The 18991-nt window shown below is 49.1% G+C and overlaps 1 protein-coding gene across 2 annotated transcripts in view; it reads left to right on the top strand.

The window, feature by feature from the left end:
- The first annotated feature begins 525 nt into the window (after nucleotides 1-525).
- Nucleotides 526-18991, top strand: part of PPP2R5C (protein phosphatase 2 regulatory subunit B'gamma) — an 82817-nt gene continuing 64351 nt past the window's right edge. For both annotated transcript variants that reach the window (XM_075330469.1, XM_075330471.1), the window contains exons 1-3: nucleotides 526-695; nucleotides 3359-3424; nucleotides 14215-14374. In XM_075330469.1, the coding sequence (XP_075186584.1) occupies nucleotides 669-695; nucleotides 3359-3424; nucleotides 14215-14374 (253 nt within the window). In that variant the 5' untranslated portion in view covers nucleotides 526-668. The remainder of the gene's footprint in view (nucleotides 696-3358; nucleotides 3425-14214; nucleotides 14375-18991) is intronic.

Raw genomic sequence — 18991 nt, 5'->3', positions numbered from 1 at the left:
AAAAAAACAAGAGCCGCAGCTCAGGCTATAAAGGACTTAACATGTTCAATGCAAAAAAACAAAACAAAACCCAGAGCCACAGCTCAGGCTCTAAAGTCCTTCACATATTCATTGGAAAAAAAGAACCCAAGAGCCACAGCTGAGACGCTAAAGGCCTTGACATGTTCAATGCAAAAAAAAAAAAAAAAGCCACAGCTCAGGCTCTAAAGGTACAATAAGAAGAAAATCTCTTCTTTCTAAAAACAAAAGAACTTGGCAGCAGAGATAAAGTTTGTAAACTTTGTCCCATTATGATACTCAGCAGCAGTGATCACTGCTAAACTACAAGTCCCAGCATGCAGCTGTGCTGGGAGTCGTGGTTCTCGCTGCACGGTCCGTGAAGTTTCGCACAGGTCCCGGAGATCCGCCGCCCGCGCTGCACCTCTCACGAGAGCGCCCCGAGAATGAGGAGCGGGGGCGTGTCCACAACAACGGGGCGGGGGCTCGGCATATAGACGTTGAGGCACGTGACTCACCGCGGCCAATGGGAGCTGGAGCGGCCGGAGGTGAGGCGCTGCGGCAGCAGCCTGGGAAGAAGTGAGAGGAATACACGGAGGAGGCGGGCGGGGGAGGGCTGAGTGTCACCGAGAGCCGCCGCCAGCAGCCGCAGCCGCACCAGGAGCGCCGCCATGCCGAATAAAAACAAGAAGGACAAAGTGAGTGCTCGTATCCGGCCGCAGCGTGTGCGGAGTGGGCGGCGGCCCCGGGGGATGTGACGGGAGGTGCGGCTGCACAGATTGAACTTTAGCGGGCGCTCCGGGGCCTAACCCGCCGCCAGGGACTGGAGTAGTAGAAGTTGCGCGGAGGGGAGGAAACTTCGTGCACTCTTCACCGGCGCCTCCACACACCTAGTGCGAGCGAGGCGGCCAATCGGGACGCGGCTTCATTGTGCAGACCCGAGACTGAGAGCCGCGGTGTGATTGGTGGAAGGGTTACTATGGTGATCAGTAACACTTCATCGTAAATAAGTACTCCCCCCTGTACCATCTGATGTGCAGGAGAAAATATCACTGACCTGTTATAGGGAGAAGGGTCCTGTGACCGCCATATGTCAGAGGAAAGCGGATTATACTCCAGAGCTGCACTCACTGTGTGCATACATTACTGATCCTGAGTTACCTCCTGTATTTTACTCCAGAGCTGCACTCACTATTCTGCTGGTGCACTCACTGTGTGCATACATTACTGATCCTGAGTTACCTCCTGTATTATACTCCAGAGCTGCACTCACTATTCTGCTGATGCAGTCACTGTGTACATACATTACATTACTGATCCTGAGTTACCTCCTGTATTATACTCCAGAGCTGCACTCACTATTCTGTTGGTGCAGTCACTGTGTACATACATTACATTACTGATCCTGAGTTACCTCCTGTATTATACTCCAGAGCTGCACTCACTATTCTGCTGGTGCAGTCACTGTGTACATACATTACATTACTGATCCTGAGTTACATCCTGTATTATACTCCAGAGCTGCACTCACTATTCTGCTGGTGCAGTCACTGTGTACATACATTACATTACTGATCCTGAGTTACCTCCTGTATTATACTCCAGAGCTGCACTCACTGTGTACATACATTACTGATCCTGAGTTACCTCCTGTATTCTACTCCAGAGCTGCACTCACTATTCTGCTGGTGCAGTCACTGTGTACATACATTACATTACTTATACTCCAGAGCTGCGCTCATTATTCTTCATAGCTCAGTGCGCTCTCCAGTAGATTGCTGTGTGTCTGGCTCTTGCTCCGGTGAGTCCCTTTCACCTCTTCTGTGCTCTGTGTACTCACCTTGCACTGGTGTTTGGGGTCTTAGTGGTCGCCCCTCACAGATTTCTGGTTGTATAGTCCATAGAAACTTCATCAGAAACCGCTTGTTTTGGTTCCTCTAATTTGCGGTTTATTTTCTTTGTATTATTTCATTGTTTTTTTGTATTTATGAGAATCCTTTATAGAAATGACTGTTCTATATGGTCTAATACATGAGCACAAGGGGAATTCTTTTAAGGCCGATTTTAAAGGGATTGTTTACTACTGGACAACTTCTGCTTAATCACATCAGGACGCCTTTTAACATAGCGGTGGATTCTCACTGCTGCGCGTTCAGCGATGTTGGCGCTGCTCTTCTCGACGGGTCACATGGTGATGTTGTGTCACATGACCGCTGCAGCACATCAATGTTCATTCAGAGTAGACATCCGCTCTGACCTTATTGAAAGCTGATTGGCAGCAGTGGTCTTGTGACAACAACATCATCACATGACCCGCCGGGAAGAGCAGTGCCAACATCAGTGGAACGCTAGTATAGATTAAGCAGGTCCTGTCCAGTAGTGAACAACCCCTTTAACACTTTTATTAAGGCAGATGGATCCCAAAAGCACAGCTCTGAAATGACCAATCAGAATGAAGCACTTCAGATCCCCCATATCGGTGATGGAAATACCTATTTAATGCAGAACTTTATGGCCACAATCTGCCTCTTTCCCCCCCTTTGCTCCTGCACCGCTGCCCTGGCCAGCCTCATTCACTCAGTTGGCATATTGCTGCAGTTCCCTGTGCAGTAGAGGGCGCCACTGTGCAGAACAGACGAGTCTTTATTCTTAGGATATGTGTATTGGGGGGTGTTAGGCTTGAAAGTCCGACCACATAATTAACTGGCTGGAGAATCCCAAAACAAGACACCCATTCCCCTTTATTTTGATGTATATGGTGCTTTGTGGAATTACCTTGCAAGCAGTTGTACTTTATAATGCATGACCAGCGCAGCAGTCGGTCCAGGCCTTGATATTTATAATAGACCAGGGCATCTGCTGTAGCCGTGGACATCAAATCTCTTCGTCAATTGCATAACATGCACTTACCTAATCTGCTTCTATCAGCAGAAGTGACCCAGAGCGGGGGATGGGGTGTGGGGCAGCGGAGAAACCGGTCCCGGTCTGTAGACTGCTCCCCATAGACGACCTGTAGACCCCTTTTATAATAGCAAGTTGTCAGGGGTCTGTGCCTTGTCAAAGGGCTCAGTTCTCCCACCGCCTCACTGATCATTTTGTTGACCAGTCTATTGTTCCCTGTTACCAGCCACATTGCTGCAGATCGGCTGACCATAGCGCACTTCATTAGTCCCAAGTGGCAGGGAAGTGAGGAAACCTCTCTGCCCCCCACGGTCACCGCATCTCCAGCGCCGACAGCCTCCAGAGACCTTTCCATTCACAGTGTAATATCCGCAGACCCCGATCTTGTCTGTTCTTGTTTGGAAAACTGAGATCTAATTTTACTCTAAATATTCTTTTTTTTTTTTTTTTTTTTTTTTAGGAACCTCCTAAAACTGGTAAAAGTGGCAAAGGTGGAAAAGAAGGACAAGATAACCCTGAGCATGAAGTGAGTGGTGACGAGACGGGGAGGCTTGCCGGCCCCTGTGCGGCTCTGGCACGCACGGAGCTTTTTCTGTAGAGGAGCAGGAGAGTCGTGACATTGGGCAGAGCTTAGATCAGCACAGGAAATAAGGAGCAGCCGGCATCCGAGGGGCTTCTGGGAAGGAGCGGAGGTCGCCCTCCTTCTGTGTCATAGAAATGCTGCTACATCTGATAGCCAATCACGATGCAGGATGAAGGGGGGGGCTGTTTACTTGTATGCATGCAGCTGCAGGGATAAGCGGTGTCAGCTGTCGTAGGCTGCTTTCACACCTCCGGTTTTAGCAGAGCCAGCCAATCCGGCTCTAAAACCTATGCAACGGATGCGGCGACAAAACCGCATCCTTTGCATAAGTTTTTTAACGTGCGGCCTGTCCGGTTTTTGCCGCTTGCAGCAGACTACTGAGCATGCGCAGTGGAAAAAAACGCATGCAGCGTCCATAGGCATGCATTGCAAATCGCACCGGATGCGGCACGATGCGGTTTTTTTTTTTGCCGGACAAAAAATGTGCCAGGCAACGTTCCTTCCGGCTGCCGCATCGGCTAAATCTGCCGCATGCGGCAAAAAACGGACGGAACGCAAGCCCATGCGGCACAATATGGCACTAATGTAAGTCTATGCAAAAAAAACCGCAACCGGCGGCAAAACAAACCAGTTGCGTTTTTTCTGCAAAGCGCCGGATTGTGCCGCACAGGAAAAAACGGATGTGTGAAAGCAGCCTTAGCCCCTTATCACCCCCTCCTCATTCAGCCTTCATCCCTCTATCCGGTCTGTTTGTCATTAATACTTGGCATCCATATTGGACGAGCTGCTGCTCCTCATCCCACTTTCAGCAACTTCTCTGCCGGAGTTTTTAATTAAGTGACTGTATATTCACTGGGCCCCTTTCTCGTTCCCGCACAAAAGTTTGGGGTCCGCACAGTGGGATGGGGGGGGTGCAGTATGAAACGTGCAACAGCCCTCTTCTCAAACGAATCGACGGAGTCCTCAGCTGGGGAACATGAGCTGCTCGAAAGGGGTTTTGGCGTTTAATACCGGGAGCGTTTTGGCAGCGTGCCCGACATAAGTGGTGATATTGGCGAGATAGATCTGCATCGCATTGTGCACTAGACACTGTGTAAACAGCCGCTCGGTGCAGGCTTGGCAGCTTCACGTGTTGATCTCTTGTAAGTAAATTTTATGAGGGCCGGATCATGCAGACACGTGCAGTATGTAAACTGGCATCGCTGCTGCCACCCGTGCCAAGGTAGGACTGATACCAGAAGATAATCTATGGGTCTGTTCAGACGTGGCAGAAATTCCTGCAGATGAAAATCCATTCCACGGGTGTTTTCTGGAAGCCAAACATAGATTTTTCAGATGAATGGCACATACAGACACAATATTGTGCAGTGGATGGTGCAAAGGTGAGGTGTATACGGATGTAAGCGGTGATGACTGTCGTGTCTGCACCCCTTTGCTGGGATGCAAGATCCTCGGGTATCGTGCACCGGTCCTCTTATATTGAGCAGCACTGGTGCATGATACCGGCCGATTATGTTGCCCTCTCGGCACATATGACCTCCGCACCGATCTGAGAGGGGAACGGCGCCGGGTAAACCATGCACAATTTACATTGCCCAAAATGCAACTTGTCAGCACAGACTGTCATTGATCTGAATGGTGTCAGATTTGCAGCTTCAGAGATCTCTGTGCAGTGCCAAAGTAGGAAGGGGTTGATTTCGGTCTTCACGCAGTGGCTTTAGATCTCGTCTCCTTCTTGTGTGCACACCTGACTTCCTGTGCTTCACACGATGACGATATTACTGGTTTGTTCGGCGGCGCGCTGTCGGCTGTAATGACTTTCTTTGATGTGCTGCGAAGACTGAATCTGAATATAAATGACAATCTGGCAGCGAAGCAATAATAGACATGGGGGAAAAAAGAATCCTTAAAGGGCTAGTCTCTCGACGACCCCCTGTCCATACAGTTAGGCCCAGAAATCTTTGGACAGTGACACAATTTTGGCGAGTTGGGCTCTGCATGCCACCACATTGGATTTGAAATGAAACCTCTACAACAGAATTCAAGTGCAGATTGTAACGTTTAATTTGAAGGTTTGAACAAAAATATCTGATAGAAATTGTAGGAATTGTCACATTTCTTTACAAACACTCCACATTTTAGGAGGTCAAAAGTAATTGGACAAATAAACCAAACCCAAACAAAATATTTTTATTTTCTATATTTTGTTGCGAATCCTTTGGAGGCAATCACTGCCTTAAGTCTGGAACCCATGGACATCACCAAACGCTGGGTTTCCTCCTTCTTAATGCTTTGCCAGGCCTTTACAGCCGCAGCCTTCAGGTCTTGCTTGTTTGTGGGTCTTTCCGGCTTAAGTCTGGATTTGAGCAAGTGAAATGCATGCTCAATTGGGTTAAGATCTGGTGATTGACTTGGCCATTGCAGAATGTTCCACTTTTTTGCACTCATGAACTCCTGGGTAGCTTTGGCTGTATGCTTGGGGTCATTGTCCATCTGTACTATGAAGCGCCGTCCGATCAACTTTGCGGCATTTGGCTGAATCTGGGCTGAAAGTATATCCCGGTACACGTCAGAATTCATCCGGCTACTCTTGTCTGCTGTTATGTCATCAATAAACACAAGTGACCCAGTGCCATTGAAAGCCATGCATGCCCATGCCATCACGTTGCCTCCACCATGTTTTACAGAGGATGTGGTGTGCCTTGGATCATGTGCCGTTCCCTTTCTTCTCCAAACTTTTTTCTTCCCATCATTCTAGTACAGGTTGATCTTTGTCTCATCTGTCCATAGAATACTTTTCCAGAACTGAGCTGGCTTCATGAGGTGTTTCTTTTTCGCTCCTAATTGGGAGACCCAGACAGTGGGTGTATAGCTACTGCCTCTGGAGGCCGCACAAAGAACTACACTTAAAAGTGTAAGGCCCCTCCCCTTCTGGCTATACACCCTCCCGTAGGAGTACGGATTCCTCAGTTTTAGCTTTGTGCGAAGGAGGTCAGACACGCACGCATAGCTCCATTGTTTTTAGTCAGCAGCAGCTGCTGACTATGTCGGATGGAAGAAAAGAGGGCCCATACAGGGCTCCCAGCATGCTCCCTTCTCACCCCACTGTATGTCGGAGGTGTTTGTAAGGTTGAGGTACCCATTGCGGGTACGGTGGCTGGCGCCCACATGCTGATTCCTTCCCCATCCCTTTTTACAGGGCTCTGGGTGAAGTGGGATTTACTGGTCTCCAGGCACTGAGACCGTGCTCCATCTACAGCCCCTGGAGAAGATGCTGGATGGAGCGGAGTACATCAGGGACATGGCCCTGCTTCCTCAAGGTACTCTGTGTCCCCGTGCATTTGGCGCTCACACCGCAGCATGCTGGGTGTTGTAGTGCGCCGGGGACATCAGCGCTGCGGCGCTTGTGCCATGGCCTCATTCAGCTCGCTGAAGCAGGCACACTTTTGGGGAACGGTCGCGCCGGCCGCTGGGACTGCGGCGCGGCTGGCACTTGTGGTGCGCCGGGGACTTCAGCGCGGGCCGCGCTTTTACGGCGGCCGCACTGATAACTCGAGTCCCCGGCTTTTGCGGCCTAGTTCCGTTCGTTCCCGCCCCCAGACCTGCCAGTCAGGAGAGGGGCGGGACGCTGGTCAGTGCATCAGCGCTGAGGGCTGGAGTCGTTTTTACATACTCCAGCCCTCACAATAGGCACAGAGGGGACACTGTTTCCCGCACTTTTGTTTGGGAACTCCCACGGGCCGCCCCTCTCCACAGACGCCGGCAGCCATTCCTGCTGACACGCTGAACTACAGAGGGGAGCCGGGGAGACCCAGACAAGGAATTCTGCGCCTCTTACCCTCTATTCAGCGGGCGGTAAGCAGCCCTCTGGGCTCACCCCCTCTTGTGCCAGTAGTAATCTTAGTATTTTGTTCCTGCAAATACTTTGTACTGCATAGCGCTGGTCGCCCTTTGGCTATAGACTCTCTCACATTGCAGAGAGCCAACAGCATGTCGTCCACAAAACGCAAGGGTGCCAAGGCACAGACATTATATGCTTCCTGTACCGCATGTGGGACTTTTCTACCGGCAGGCTCCACTGACCCCCATTGTGTGCAGTGCTCGGCCCCTGCGGCACTTGCACAGTCGGGACCTCTGCTGGACGTGACCCAGGGTGTACCACCTGTGAATGCTGTCCAGGTGACAGGAACTGAGTTTACGGCTTTTGCTGACAGAATGTCTCTCACTATGTCACAAATTCTTGACACATTGCGAGCTAGGCCTGTACTTCAGGCCACGGACACTGTGCAATCATTGCCCCCTGGTCCCCCTCAGCTGAATTACTTCCAAGCTCCGGGACGGGCACATACACCTCAGGGTGAAGACTCTGACTCGGACGATGGCCCCAGGCAACCTAAGCGGGCTCGCTATGAGGGGCCTTCACATTCATCTCAATGGTCAGGATCCCAGCGAGATGAATCTATGGGTGATGAGGCGGACGTAACTGATCAGGATTCTGATCCTGGGACCGCTCTCAATCTAGATACACCAGATGGTGACGCCATAGTTAATGATCTTATAGCGTCCATCAATAAGATGTTAAATATTTCCCCACCAGCTCCTCTAGTAGAGGAGTCAGCTTCGCAGCACGAGAGAATCCATTTCAGATATCCTAAGCGTACATTAAGCACTTTTCTGGACCACGCTGACTTTAGAGACGCAATCCAGAAACCCCACGCTTATCCGGAAAGGCGTTTTTCTAAACGGCTTAAAGATACACGCTATCCTTTTCCCCCTGAGGTGGTCAAGGGTTGGACCCAGTGTCCAAAAGTGGATCCTCCAATTTCCAGGCTTGCAGCTAGATCCTTGGTTGCAGTTGAAGATGGAGCGGCACTTAAAGATGCCACTGACAGGCAGATGGAGCTCTGGCTGAAATCCATCTATGAAGCTATTGGAGCGTCGTTAGCGCCATCTTTTGCTGCCGTATGGGCACTCCAAGCTATCTCAGCCGGGCTTGTGCAAGTCGACTCAGTCACACGTGCATTTGCCCCGCAGGTAGCACCATTGACCTCGCAAATGGCGGCATTCGCGTCGTACGCGATTAATGCTGTTCTTGACGCTACAAGCCGCACGGCAGTGGCGTCAGCCAACTCCGTTGTTTTGCGTAGGGCCCTGTGGTTGAGACACTGGAAGGCAGATTCTCATTCCAAGAAGTGCTTAACCAATTTGCCTTTTTCTCGTGACCGATTGTTTGGAGAGCGTTTGGATGAAATCATCAAACACTCCAAGGGTAAGGACTCATCCTTACCGCAACACAGACAAAACAAACCCCAACAGAGGAAGGGTCAGTCTGGTTATCGGTCCTTTCGAGGACCGGGCAGGTCCCAATTTTCCTCGTCAAAAAAGACTCAAAAAGATCAGAGACGCTCAGATTCTTGGAGGTCTCAGTCACGCCCAAAAAAGACAGCCGGAGGAACCGTTGCCAAGACAGCGTCCTCCTGACTTGCAGTCTCCGATTCCCACACCCTCGGTCGGTGGGAGGCTTTCCCACTTTGGCGACATTTGGCTGTCACGCGTCAAAGACCGTTGGGTGAGGGATATTCTGTCTCACGGGTACAGGATAGAGTTCAGTTCTCGTCCGCCAACTCGTTTCTTCAGAACTTCTCCACCACCAGACCGAGCCGATGCTCTGTTGCAGGCGGTGGCCGCTCTAAAGGCGGAAGGAGTGGTGACCTCCGTCCCTCTTCAGGAACAAGGTCATGGTTTTTACTCCAATCTGTTTGTGGTCCCAAAAAAGGACGGATCGTATCGACCCGTCCTGGATCTAAAGTTGCTCAACAGACACGTAAAAGTCAGGAGGTTCCGGATGGAATCCCTACGCTCCGTCATAGCCTCAATGTCTCAAGGAGATTTTCTAGCATCAATAGATATCAAAGATGCGTATCTCCACGTGCCGATTGCGCCAGAGCATCAGCGTTTCCTACGCTTCGTCATACACGACGAACACCTGCAGTTCGTAGCGTTACCTTTCGGTCTGGCAACAGCCCCCCGGGTCTTCACCAAGGTCATGGCAGCAGTAGTAGCTGTTCTGCACTCGCAGGGTCACTCGGTCATCCCGTATCTAGACGACCTGCTTATAAAGGCACCCTCTCAAGAGGCATGCCAACACAGTCTGAAGGTGGCACTAGACACTCTCCAGAGTTTCGGGTGGATTATCAACTTTCCAAAGTCTCATCTAACCCCGACCCAATCTCTGACTTATCTTGGCATGGAGTTTCATACTCTCTCAGCGATAGTGAAGCTTCCACTGGACAAGCAGTGTTCGCTACGGACAGGAGTGCAATCTCTCCTTCAGAGTCAGTCGCACTCACTGAGGCGCCTCATGCATTTCCTAGGAAAGATGGTAGCAGCGATGGAGGCGGTCCCGTTCGCGCAGTTTCATCTGCGCCCTCTACAATGGGACATTCTACGCCAATGGGATGGGAAATCGACGTCCCTCGACAGGACTGTCTCCCTCTCTGACTGCCAAGGACTCTCTGCGTTGGTGGCTTCTCCCCACCTCATTGTCACAGGGAAAGTCGTTCCTACCCCCATCCTGGGCAGTGGTCACGACGGATGCGAGCCTATCAGGGTGGGGAGCGGTGTTTCTCCACCACAGGGCTCAGGGGACGTGGACTCAGGAAGAGTCCACCCTGCAGATCAATGTTCTGGAAATCAGAGCAGTCTATCTTGCTCTGCGAGCCTTCCAACAATGGCTGGAAGGCAAGCAGATTCGGATTCAGTTGGACAATTCCACGGCGGTGGCGTACATCAACCACCAAGGGGGAACACGCAGTCGCCAAGCCTTTCAAGAAGTCCGGCGGATTTTGACGTGGGTGGAAAGCAAAGCGTCCACCATATCCGCAGTTCACATTCCAGGCGTGGAAAACTGGGAAGCAGACTTTCTCAGTCGCCAGGGCATGGACGCAGGAGAATGGTCCCTTCACCCGGACGTGTTTCAGCAGATCTGTTGCCGCTGGGGGACGCCGGACGTCGATCTGATGGCGTCACGGCACAACAACAAGGTCCCAGTTTTCATGGCACGGTCTCACGATCACCGAGCGCTGGCGGCAGACGCCTTGGTTCAGGATTGGTCGCAATTCCGACTACCCTATGTGTTCCCACCTCTAGCATTGTTACCCAGAGTTCTCAGGAAAATCAGGTCCGACTGCCATCGAGCCATTCTCGTCGCTCCAGACTGGCCAAGAAGGTCGTGGTACCCGGATCTGTGGCATCTCACGGTAGGCCAACCGTGGGCACTACCAGACCGTCCAGATTTACTGTCTCAAGGGCCGTTTTTCCATCTGAATTCTGCGGCCCTGAACCTGACTGTGTGGCCATTGAGTCCTGGATCCTAGCGGCCTCAGGTTTATCTCATGAAGTTGTTGCCACAATGAGACAGGCTAGGAAACCATCCTCAGCTAAGATCTATCACAGGACGTGGAAGATATTCTTAGCTTGGTGCTTGGCTCAGGGATTTTCTCCCTGGCCATTTGCATTGCCAATTTTTCTTTCCTTCCTGCAGTCTGGGTTGGAAAAAGGTTTGTCGCTTAGCTCTCTTAAGGGTCAAGTCTCCGCGCTATCCGTATTCTTTCAGAAGCGCTTGGCACGGCTTTCTAAAGTACGCACGTGTCTCCAAGGAGTTTGTCATATCGTTCCTCCTTACAGACGGCCATTGGAACCCTGGGATCTAAACAAGGTTCTCATTGCTCTCCAGAAGCCGCCTTTCGAGCCTTTGAAAGAGGTTTCCCTTTCTCGGCTTTCACAAAAAGTAGTTTTTCTTGTGGCGGTCACGTCTCTTCGAAGAGTGTCCGAGCTAGCGGCGTTATCTTGCAAATCTCCCTTCCTGGTGTTTCACCAAGACAAGGTAGTACTGCGTCCAATTCCAGAGTTTTCTCCCAAGGTGGTTTCTTCCTTTCATCTCAATCAGGATATCACTTTGCCATCTTTGGGTCCGCATCCAGTTCACCAATTTGAAAAAGGTTTACATCTGTTGGACCTGGTGAGAGCACTCAGGATTTACATTTCTCGCACGGCGTCTCTGCGCCGTTCTGATGCGCTCTTTGTCCTAGTCGCTGGTCAGCATAAGGGATCGCAAGCTTCCAAATCCACCCTGGCGCGGTGGATCAAGGAACCAATTCTTCACACATACCGTTCTGCTGGGCTTCCAATTCCATCTGGACTGAAGGCCCATTCTACCAGAGCCGTGGGTGCGTCCTGGGCATTGCGGCATCAGGCTACGGCTCAGCAGGTGTGCCAGGCGGCTACCTGGTCGAGTCTGCACACGTTTACCAAACACTATCAAGTGCATACCTACGCTTCGGCAGATGCCAGCCTAGGTAGACAGGTCCTTCAGGCGGCGGTGGCCCACCTGTAGGAAAGGGCTGTCTGACAGCCCGTTCATGTGGTATCTTTTTACCCACCCAGGGACTGCTTTTGGACGTCCCACTGTCTGGGTCTCCCAATTAGGAGCGAAAAAGAAGAAGGGAATTTTGTTTACTTACCGTAAATTCCTTTTCTTCTAGCTCCAATTGGGAGACCCAGCACCCGCCCTATTTGTTCTTAGGGTTTCGTTTTTCGGGTGCACATGTTGTTCATGTTGTTTCTTAAGTTCTCCGATCTTGTTATCGGATTGAATTTGTTTTTGAAACTGTTATTGGCTTTCCTCCTTCTTGCTTTGGTACTAAAACTGAGGAATCCGTACTCCTACGGGAGGGTGTATAGCCAGAAGGGGAGGGGCCTTACACTTTTAAGTGTAGTTCTTTGTGCGGCCTCCAGAGGCAGTAGCTATACACCCACTGTCTGGGTCTCCCAATTGGAGCTAGAAGAAAAGGAATTTACGGTAAGTAAACAAAATTCCCTTCTTTTCAGCAAATTTAACTCTGGCCTGTCTATTTTTGGAATTGATGAATGGTTTGCATCTAGATGTGAACCCTTTGTATTTACTTTCATGGAGTCTTCTCTTTACTGTTGACTTAGAGACAGATACACCTACTTCACTGAGAGTGTTCTGGACTTCAGTTGATGTTGTGAACGGGTTCTTCTTCACCAAAGAAAGTATGCGGCAATCATCCACCACTGTTGTCATCCGTGGACGCCCAGGCCTTTTTGAGTTCCCAAGCTCACCAGTCAATTCCTTTTTTCTCAGAATGTACCCGACTGTTGATTTTGCTACTCCAAGCATGTCTGCTATCTCTCTGATGGATTTTTTCTTTTTTTTTCAGCCTCAGGATGTTCTGCTTCACCTCAATTGAGAGTTCCTTAGACCGCATGTTGTCTGGTCACAGCAACAGCTTCCAAATGCAAAACCACACACCTGTAATCAACCCCAGACCTTTTAACCACTTCATTGATTACAGGTTAACGAGGGAGACGCCTTCAGAGTTAATTGCAGCCCTTAGAGTCCCTTGTCCAATTACTTTTGGTCCCTTGAAAAAGAGGAGGCTATGCATTACAGAGCTATGATTCCTAAACCCTTTCTCCGATTTGGATGTGAAAACTCTCATATTGCAGCTGGGAGTGTGCACTTTCAGCCCATATTATATATAGAATTGTATTTCTGAACATGTTTTTGTAAACAGCTAAAATAACAATCTTGTGTCACTGTCCAAATATTTCTGGACCTAACTGTATGCCCTGAGAGAGCACAGGCACATCCGCTGGGAGCATGACCCGGGCCCGAGCAGTCACCAGTGACGGATTATTCTCTGTGCCAGATGGATACTTGTCATTGTGGCGATGGCCTCTCTTCTCCATGAAAGAGCAATAGGGATTAGTGGTAGGAGCAAGTTACGTAGATAAGACTTGGGCAGAGTATTTCAGGAGAGAAGTTTACTTGTGTCCACTCCATGTTCGTGGTGTTATAAGGGGAATGGATGCTTTTGGAAGAAACTGGGACAGTAGTTTGATATGTGGGCGCTTAAAGGGAGATTGTGTGACCACAGATGCCCCGTATTTATAGCAGGGAGGTCGGTCACGTGGCCACGTGTAATATTCCATACTTGCCGTCACATGCTAGCTAGAAATTCAGCAACTTAAAAGAGCATGCAGAATAAATCACATAAATGTACACAGAGTTGACAGTGGGTCGAATACTGTAGTGACCAGGATCTGAGAATCCTCTGATCTTGGTTATTAAACCAATTAGATGCCACCGTCAAGGGTGACGCAGTATTTAAAGAGGTTGGCCACTACTTCAATAGGTGGGGGTGCCGGGTGTTGGACCCCGGCCGATCAGACATTGATAGGTCATCAATGTCTGATCGGCTGGGGTCCAACACCCGGCACCCCCACGGATCAGGTGGTCGGAAATGATCAGTTCCAGAGCTGCTCTGTCTTCTGATAGCGTCCACGGCCTTTCAAATCAATAGGAGGCGGATGTGCAGTACCCGGCCTCGGCTGCTATCAGGGGTGGGGCAGCTCCGGAACTGAGCATTTCCGGACGCCTGCTGCGGCACAGAACAGCCGACCCTTACCGGGTGTCAGACCCCGGCGGATCAGACATTGATGACCTGTCATAAGGATAGGCCATCACTGTTAAAGTAGTGGCCAACCTCTTTAAGGTGTTTGACAAAACGATGCGTGCTGTGATTAGTTACTGTAAAAGACCCCCAGATCTGTCACTATTATCGATTTTTCTTTAAATATCTTGTATATTTGTTGTGAGTTCTGATTGTTTATTTATGGTTAATTCTGATTTTATTTTTATCTTTTAGGTGTCCAACAAGAAAGCGAACAGTGTCCCCCCACCTGCTCAGGTATCGAAAATTAAGGTCCCCACCCCTCAAACTGTGGCGAAGAAAGAAAAGCGACAGAGCTCCTCAAGATTCAACGTGAGCAATAACCGTGAACTGCAGAAGCTGCCGGCTCTCAAAGGTGCGGTAATCGCTACATGTAGTGTCGGTGTGAATCGAGCTGACGGTCCGTCGGCCATGTCGGTAATCTGCGGTTGCTGGACGGGAGCTCTGAAAGCCGGCCTCTTCCTGACGGCAGTCGCAGCTTCGCTTTTGAGTAGCCAGCCTGGTGTGACAACATCGTAGCATGACGCACGTGACCGTGCTCCAAGCCGGCTGATCAAAAGAAGAGCCAGGGTTAGGAAGCCATTCATGGGTCTCCCGTCCAGTGGCTGATTGACCAGGTGCTGCACATTGTTCTGCATCATCTCTAGCGCTGTTTGTATAGTATGGTGGTCAGGTTCATTTATAGTCCGGGGGGCTGCTCACTGGTTAGACTGTGTAACACAGCATCCACTCTACAGTACTCGGTGGACCTTCAAGACTTGGCATGGTTTTAGACTTTTGCATTATGTACAGCTCTGTAATAAGCATTTATTGGAACGACTTCCAATAACAAGAAGAATCAATATGTAAATTGGCCATCTCTGAGGATGAAGCTGTCTCTATGCACCACCAAGGGGAGGTAGCTACTCTACCAGTCATTGCCTGACCCCCACCCCAAATGAGCCTTGCAACATGTGGGCCAATTGGTAATCTAGATAGTAGTCTACAGATGGTCTGTTTTGGGGGTGTGCGCCCCAATTAGTGCAGAACAGAGTCTGAGTATGTGGATGAGTATGATGGTCGTGAGGCAATGTGGGGAGGAGTGTAGTGGGGGTTCTCCTTAATTCCATAACAAAATAGCAGGTCACAGGGAGGATGCGAGTGAATAAAGCTAGCTTGGAAACTTACCCCGGTCCATGCAAAGTCTGTGCCAGTTTTGTTATACAGCCGGAAAATGGAGCTGATCACCCCACAACACAATTGGGGGTGCGTATGGATTGGTGCAACTGTATAGCCCAACTACAGGCGTAGGCTTCATAGGAAACTGTAATTTGTACTTCATAATGCAACACTGATGTCATGCAATCTGTAGTATGTCATTAAATGATTGCTGGGTCACGCCTTGGAAAGGATAATTACATCAAAAGTTAAAAAAAAATAAAATAAAATAAAAGTTTTAAATTACCCATCCTTGTCCTTTTCCCATCCAGAAATAAAAAAATAGCTTATTCAGGATCATCTCATCTGTAAAATTCTGAAGCAAAAAATCTAAATGTTCTAACCCTTAAGTTAAACTGAAGGAAAGAAAGAATTGAATTTTCTTAGAAGGTGGTGGGGGGGGGCCGGGGTCCTCGCCATACTTCCTTTAAACCTATGCAAGAAAAAGTTCAGAAAATTTTGGCTGTACCCAAAAATATCATCACTAAAAACTACAGCTCCGTATACAAGAAAGCACAATCTCACACCGCTCCATTGATCGAAAAATTAAAAACACTACAGATATCAAAATGTGCCGCTATACAATTTCCTTATTATACTAGTCCTTGTATGGCTTGGTCGATAGAATAATAAAATGTTCATGGCTATCAAGCAAAAATATAAGCACGAAAATGCAAATCATCCGCATAGGGAAAGGGGTTAAAGTGATCGTGTAGAGAGGCCGTCCATGACACCGATGAGCGCCCCCTGTCTGTGGAGGGGTTTGCGGCTTGCCATCTATCCCTGATCGTGTTGCCGATGTCAGACGGTGAATTATAGGGTAGGGACCTCTATTAGCTGGTCCTTGCAGGATGGTTCCTAACCTTTCTCCCGTGGGGCATTGCCTGTAAGGCTATGTGCCCACCGGACAATGTACCTGCGGATTTTGCCTTGGAAAACCCGCGGATTTATCTGGATTTTGCAGATAAATCCGCAGGTTCAAGCAAGTACAGACACTTGGATTTTGGGGAGTGCTGTATCAATGCTGCAGTATGTGCGGCTGCGGAATATGCCGCGGATTTCCTGCAGCCGCACGTAACTGCATGTTGATTATTCATGCGGAAATATATGCGGAATTCCCGCTCCTCCACTACGGAGATACAGGGCGGGAATTCCGCAGGTATTTCCGCATTTGTCCCGCAGGTTTATCGCAAAAACTACGCACATATACCGCAGCAATGGATAGCTGCGGATTCCGGGGAGCAGCTGCGCTAAACCTGCGGAAAAGTCCGCGGGTACATTGTCCCGTGGGCACATAACCTTAAGGCCGCTTTACACGCTATGATATATGTAATGATATGTCGTCTGGGTCACGTCGTTAGTGACGCACATCCGGCCTCGTTTGACATATCGTAGCGTGTAACACAAATGAGCGACACTGAATGAGCAAAAATACTCACCTTATCGTTACTCATGGTCACGTCGCTCATTTTCAAAAAATGGAACGTCCTTCTGTGCGACGGTTGTTCAATGTTCCTGAGGCAGCACACATCGCTCCGTGTGACACCCCGGGAACGATGAACTGCAGCTTACCTGCGGCCGCCCGGCAATGCGGAAGGAAGGAGGTGGGCGGGATGTTTAAGTCCCGCTAATCTCCGCCCCTCCGCTTCTACTGGCCGGCGGCATGTGACGTCGCTGAGACGCCGAACGTCCCTCCCCCTTCAGGAAGAGGATATTCGCCGCCCACAGCGAGGTCGTTCGGGAGGTAAGTGCGTGTGATGGGGGTGACAGAGTTTATGCGACACGGGGCAACAAATTGCCCGTAATGCACAAACAATGGGGGCGGGTGCGATCGCACATGCGAACACACGATAAATTGATACGTGTAAAGCAGGCTTAAGACTCCATACAATGCACCAGAATAAAAGCCACAAGACGCTGCAGCCGTCTGTCATTGGGCTCCTCTGCCGGCTGCTTCCTGGCCGAGGCCGCTCTATGGTGGCCGCCTCCGGGCCTGATCTGTACGACTACATCCCCCAGCATTTGCTGTCACAGGCATAACTAATGAATGGCTACTCTCCTGGTCACGGCTCTGCTCCCCATTGTCACATACTACAGTTTGGCTGCATCTTCTGCCGTCCTTTAGACACCCCGGGGTCTCCGCTCACCCAGGTGGTCTTCACATACAAGTCTACAGTGTTAATTAACGGAACAGCCGGCGGCACGCTTCGTCCTGAGGGACATGTGACGCTGCGAACGATTAGCACTTTGCTGTGTGATGTGAAGACCAGAAGGGAAAAGCTTCCATCTTTTCAGTAATTGCCTAAACCTCACAAGGCAGATATAGCCGTATCGCTGACACTTCCTCGCCTGCTTAACACCTTTACTTCTTGATGTAATTTCCCTACATCGCTCCCAGGTCTCTGCTTGACTTATTCAAACCTCGTCATGTCTTACAACTTTTAACTGCTTTATTGCACAATGGGTTAAATGGCTGCGGTGAATGTAAGAAAACGTGTGACGCGTCTTTCAGGGAAATCTTGTTTTTCTCCGCTTATGAGCCACTTCTCCTCCTGAACTCATCATTCACTGTGAACAACTGCAAGGTCCCTGAGGGATCAGATTACAGCTCCCTATTGAGAGTTTCTCTTCCCAGGGCTGGATTCACATCTACACTGCTCGGTACGTCTGTATTATGTCCTCCATGCTGCTTCTGAATCTGTGGTACATAGAGACAGGAGAGCGGGAATCCCTCATGTCTGTGTGTGCTCCATATAGGAGATATGATAGTGGCTAGTCTTCACCCACTAGCTCAGAGACAACCGAATATATCAGAGAAATTGCTATTGAAAAATGCCGGCTGCCTATAATGGCCAGAGATGGTGTTACTGCTCCTGTGCATGATGGTTCTCTATTGCTGCGTTGCATTGTGAGAGTTGCAGTGCTTGGTTTGTGGATGCACCAGACTTTACATCTACAGTACATCCTGTAAGCGGTGTACAGGCACTGAGCCAGCAGGGGGCGCACCGTCAGAGCTGAGAACCACGTGTAAGACTTGATCTCGCACATCCTCAGTGCAAAACAAAGTGGAATCATTTAATCGGGAGCTGTGGCCTCCTCGCCACAGACTCATGGAGGCTCTCCAGCCTCCTTCAATAATATGAGTCCATACAGTACTAATGGTGTATGTTCTCTTTACTTCTGACTTATTTTTATTTTTCCGTTTCGCCTTCCAAGAGTTAAAGGGAGTATTCTCATCTTTAAGATCCTCCAATATGCAGTAGGTGTAATAATAATATCAGCAAATGCCGCCAGCTAGAAATGTAGTACAGTTCTGATTAGCCATGTCACTTACCTCATGTGCAGGGCATTGCAGCTTGAGTATCCATGGTTATGTCCACGCGCAAATGAGTGGTAGTAGCCATAGGATACCTAAGCTAGCTGCAATGACCTGCACATGAGGTAAGAGACATGGCTATATCAGGAGAACTATACTACATTTGTAATTGGAGGAATTTGCTAAAATTATTTTATTATTAATAATTAATAATAATGTGACACCTACTACATATTGGGATAGGGTCTTTGTAGATGAGAATACACATTTTTCAGTGTTTTTGTTTTTTGTTTTTTTTTCACTTGGTTTTGTTTTATAAGGATTTATTTTATTTTGCAGTACCGGGTGAACTTTCTAGCATTACCATTTTAGAATATTATATATATATATATATATATATATATATATTATTATTATTATTATTATTATTATTATTATTATTATTATTATTATTATTAT

This window comes from Anomaloglossus baeobatrachus, chromosome 12, assembly GCF_048569485.1.
Source record: "Anomaloglossus baeobatrachus isolate aAnoBae1 chromosome 12, aAnoBae1.hap1, whole genome shotgun sequence".
Taxonomy (NCBI): domain Eukaryota; kingdom Metazoa; phylum Chordata; class Amphibia; order Anura; family Aromobatidae; genus Anomaloglossus; species Anomaloglossus baeobatrachus.
The sequence above is the reverse complement of the archived record's forward strand: the minus strand, read 5'-3'. Positions and strand labels throughout refer to the sequence as shown.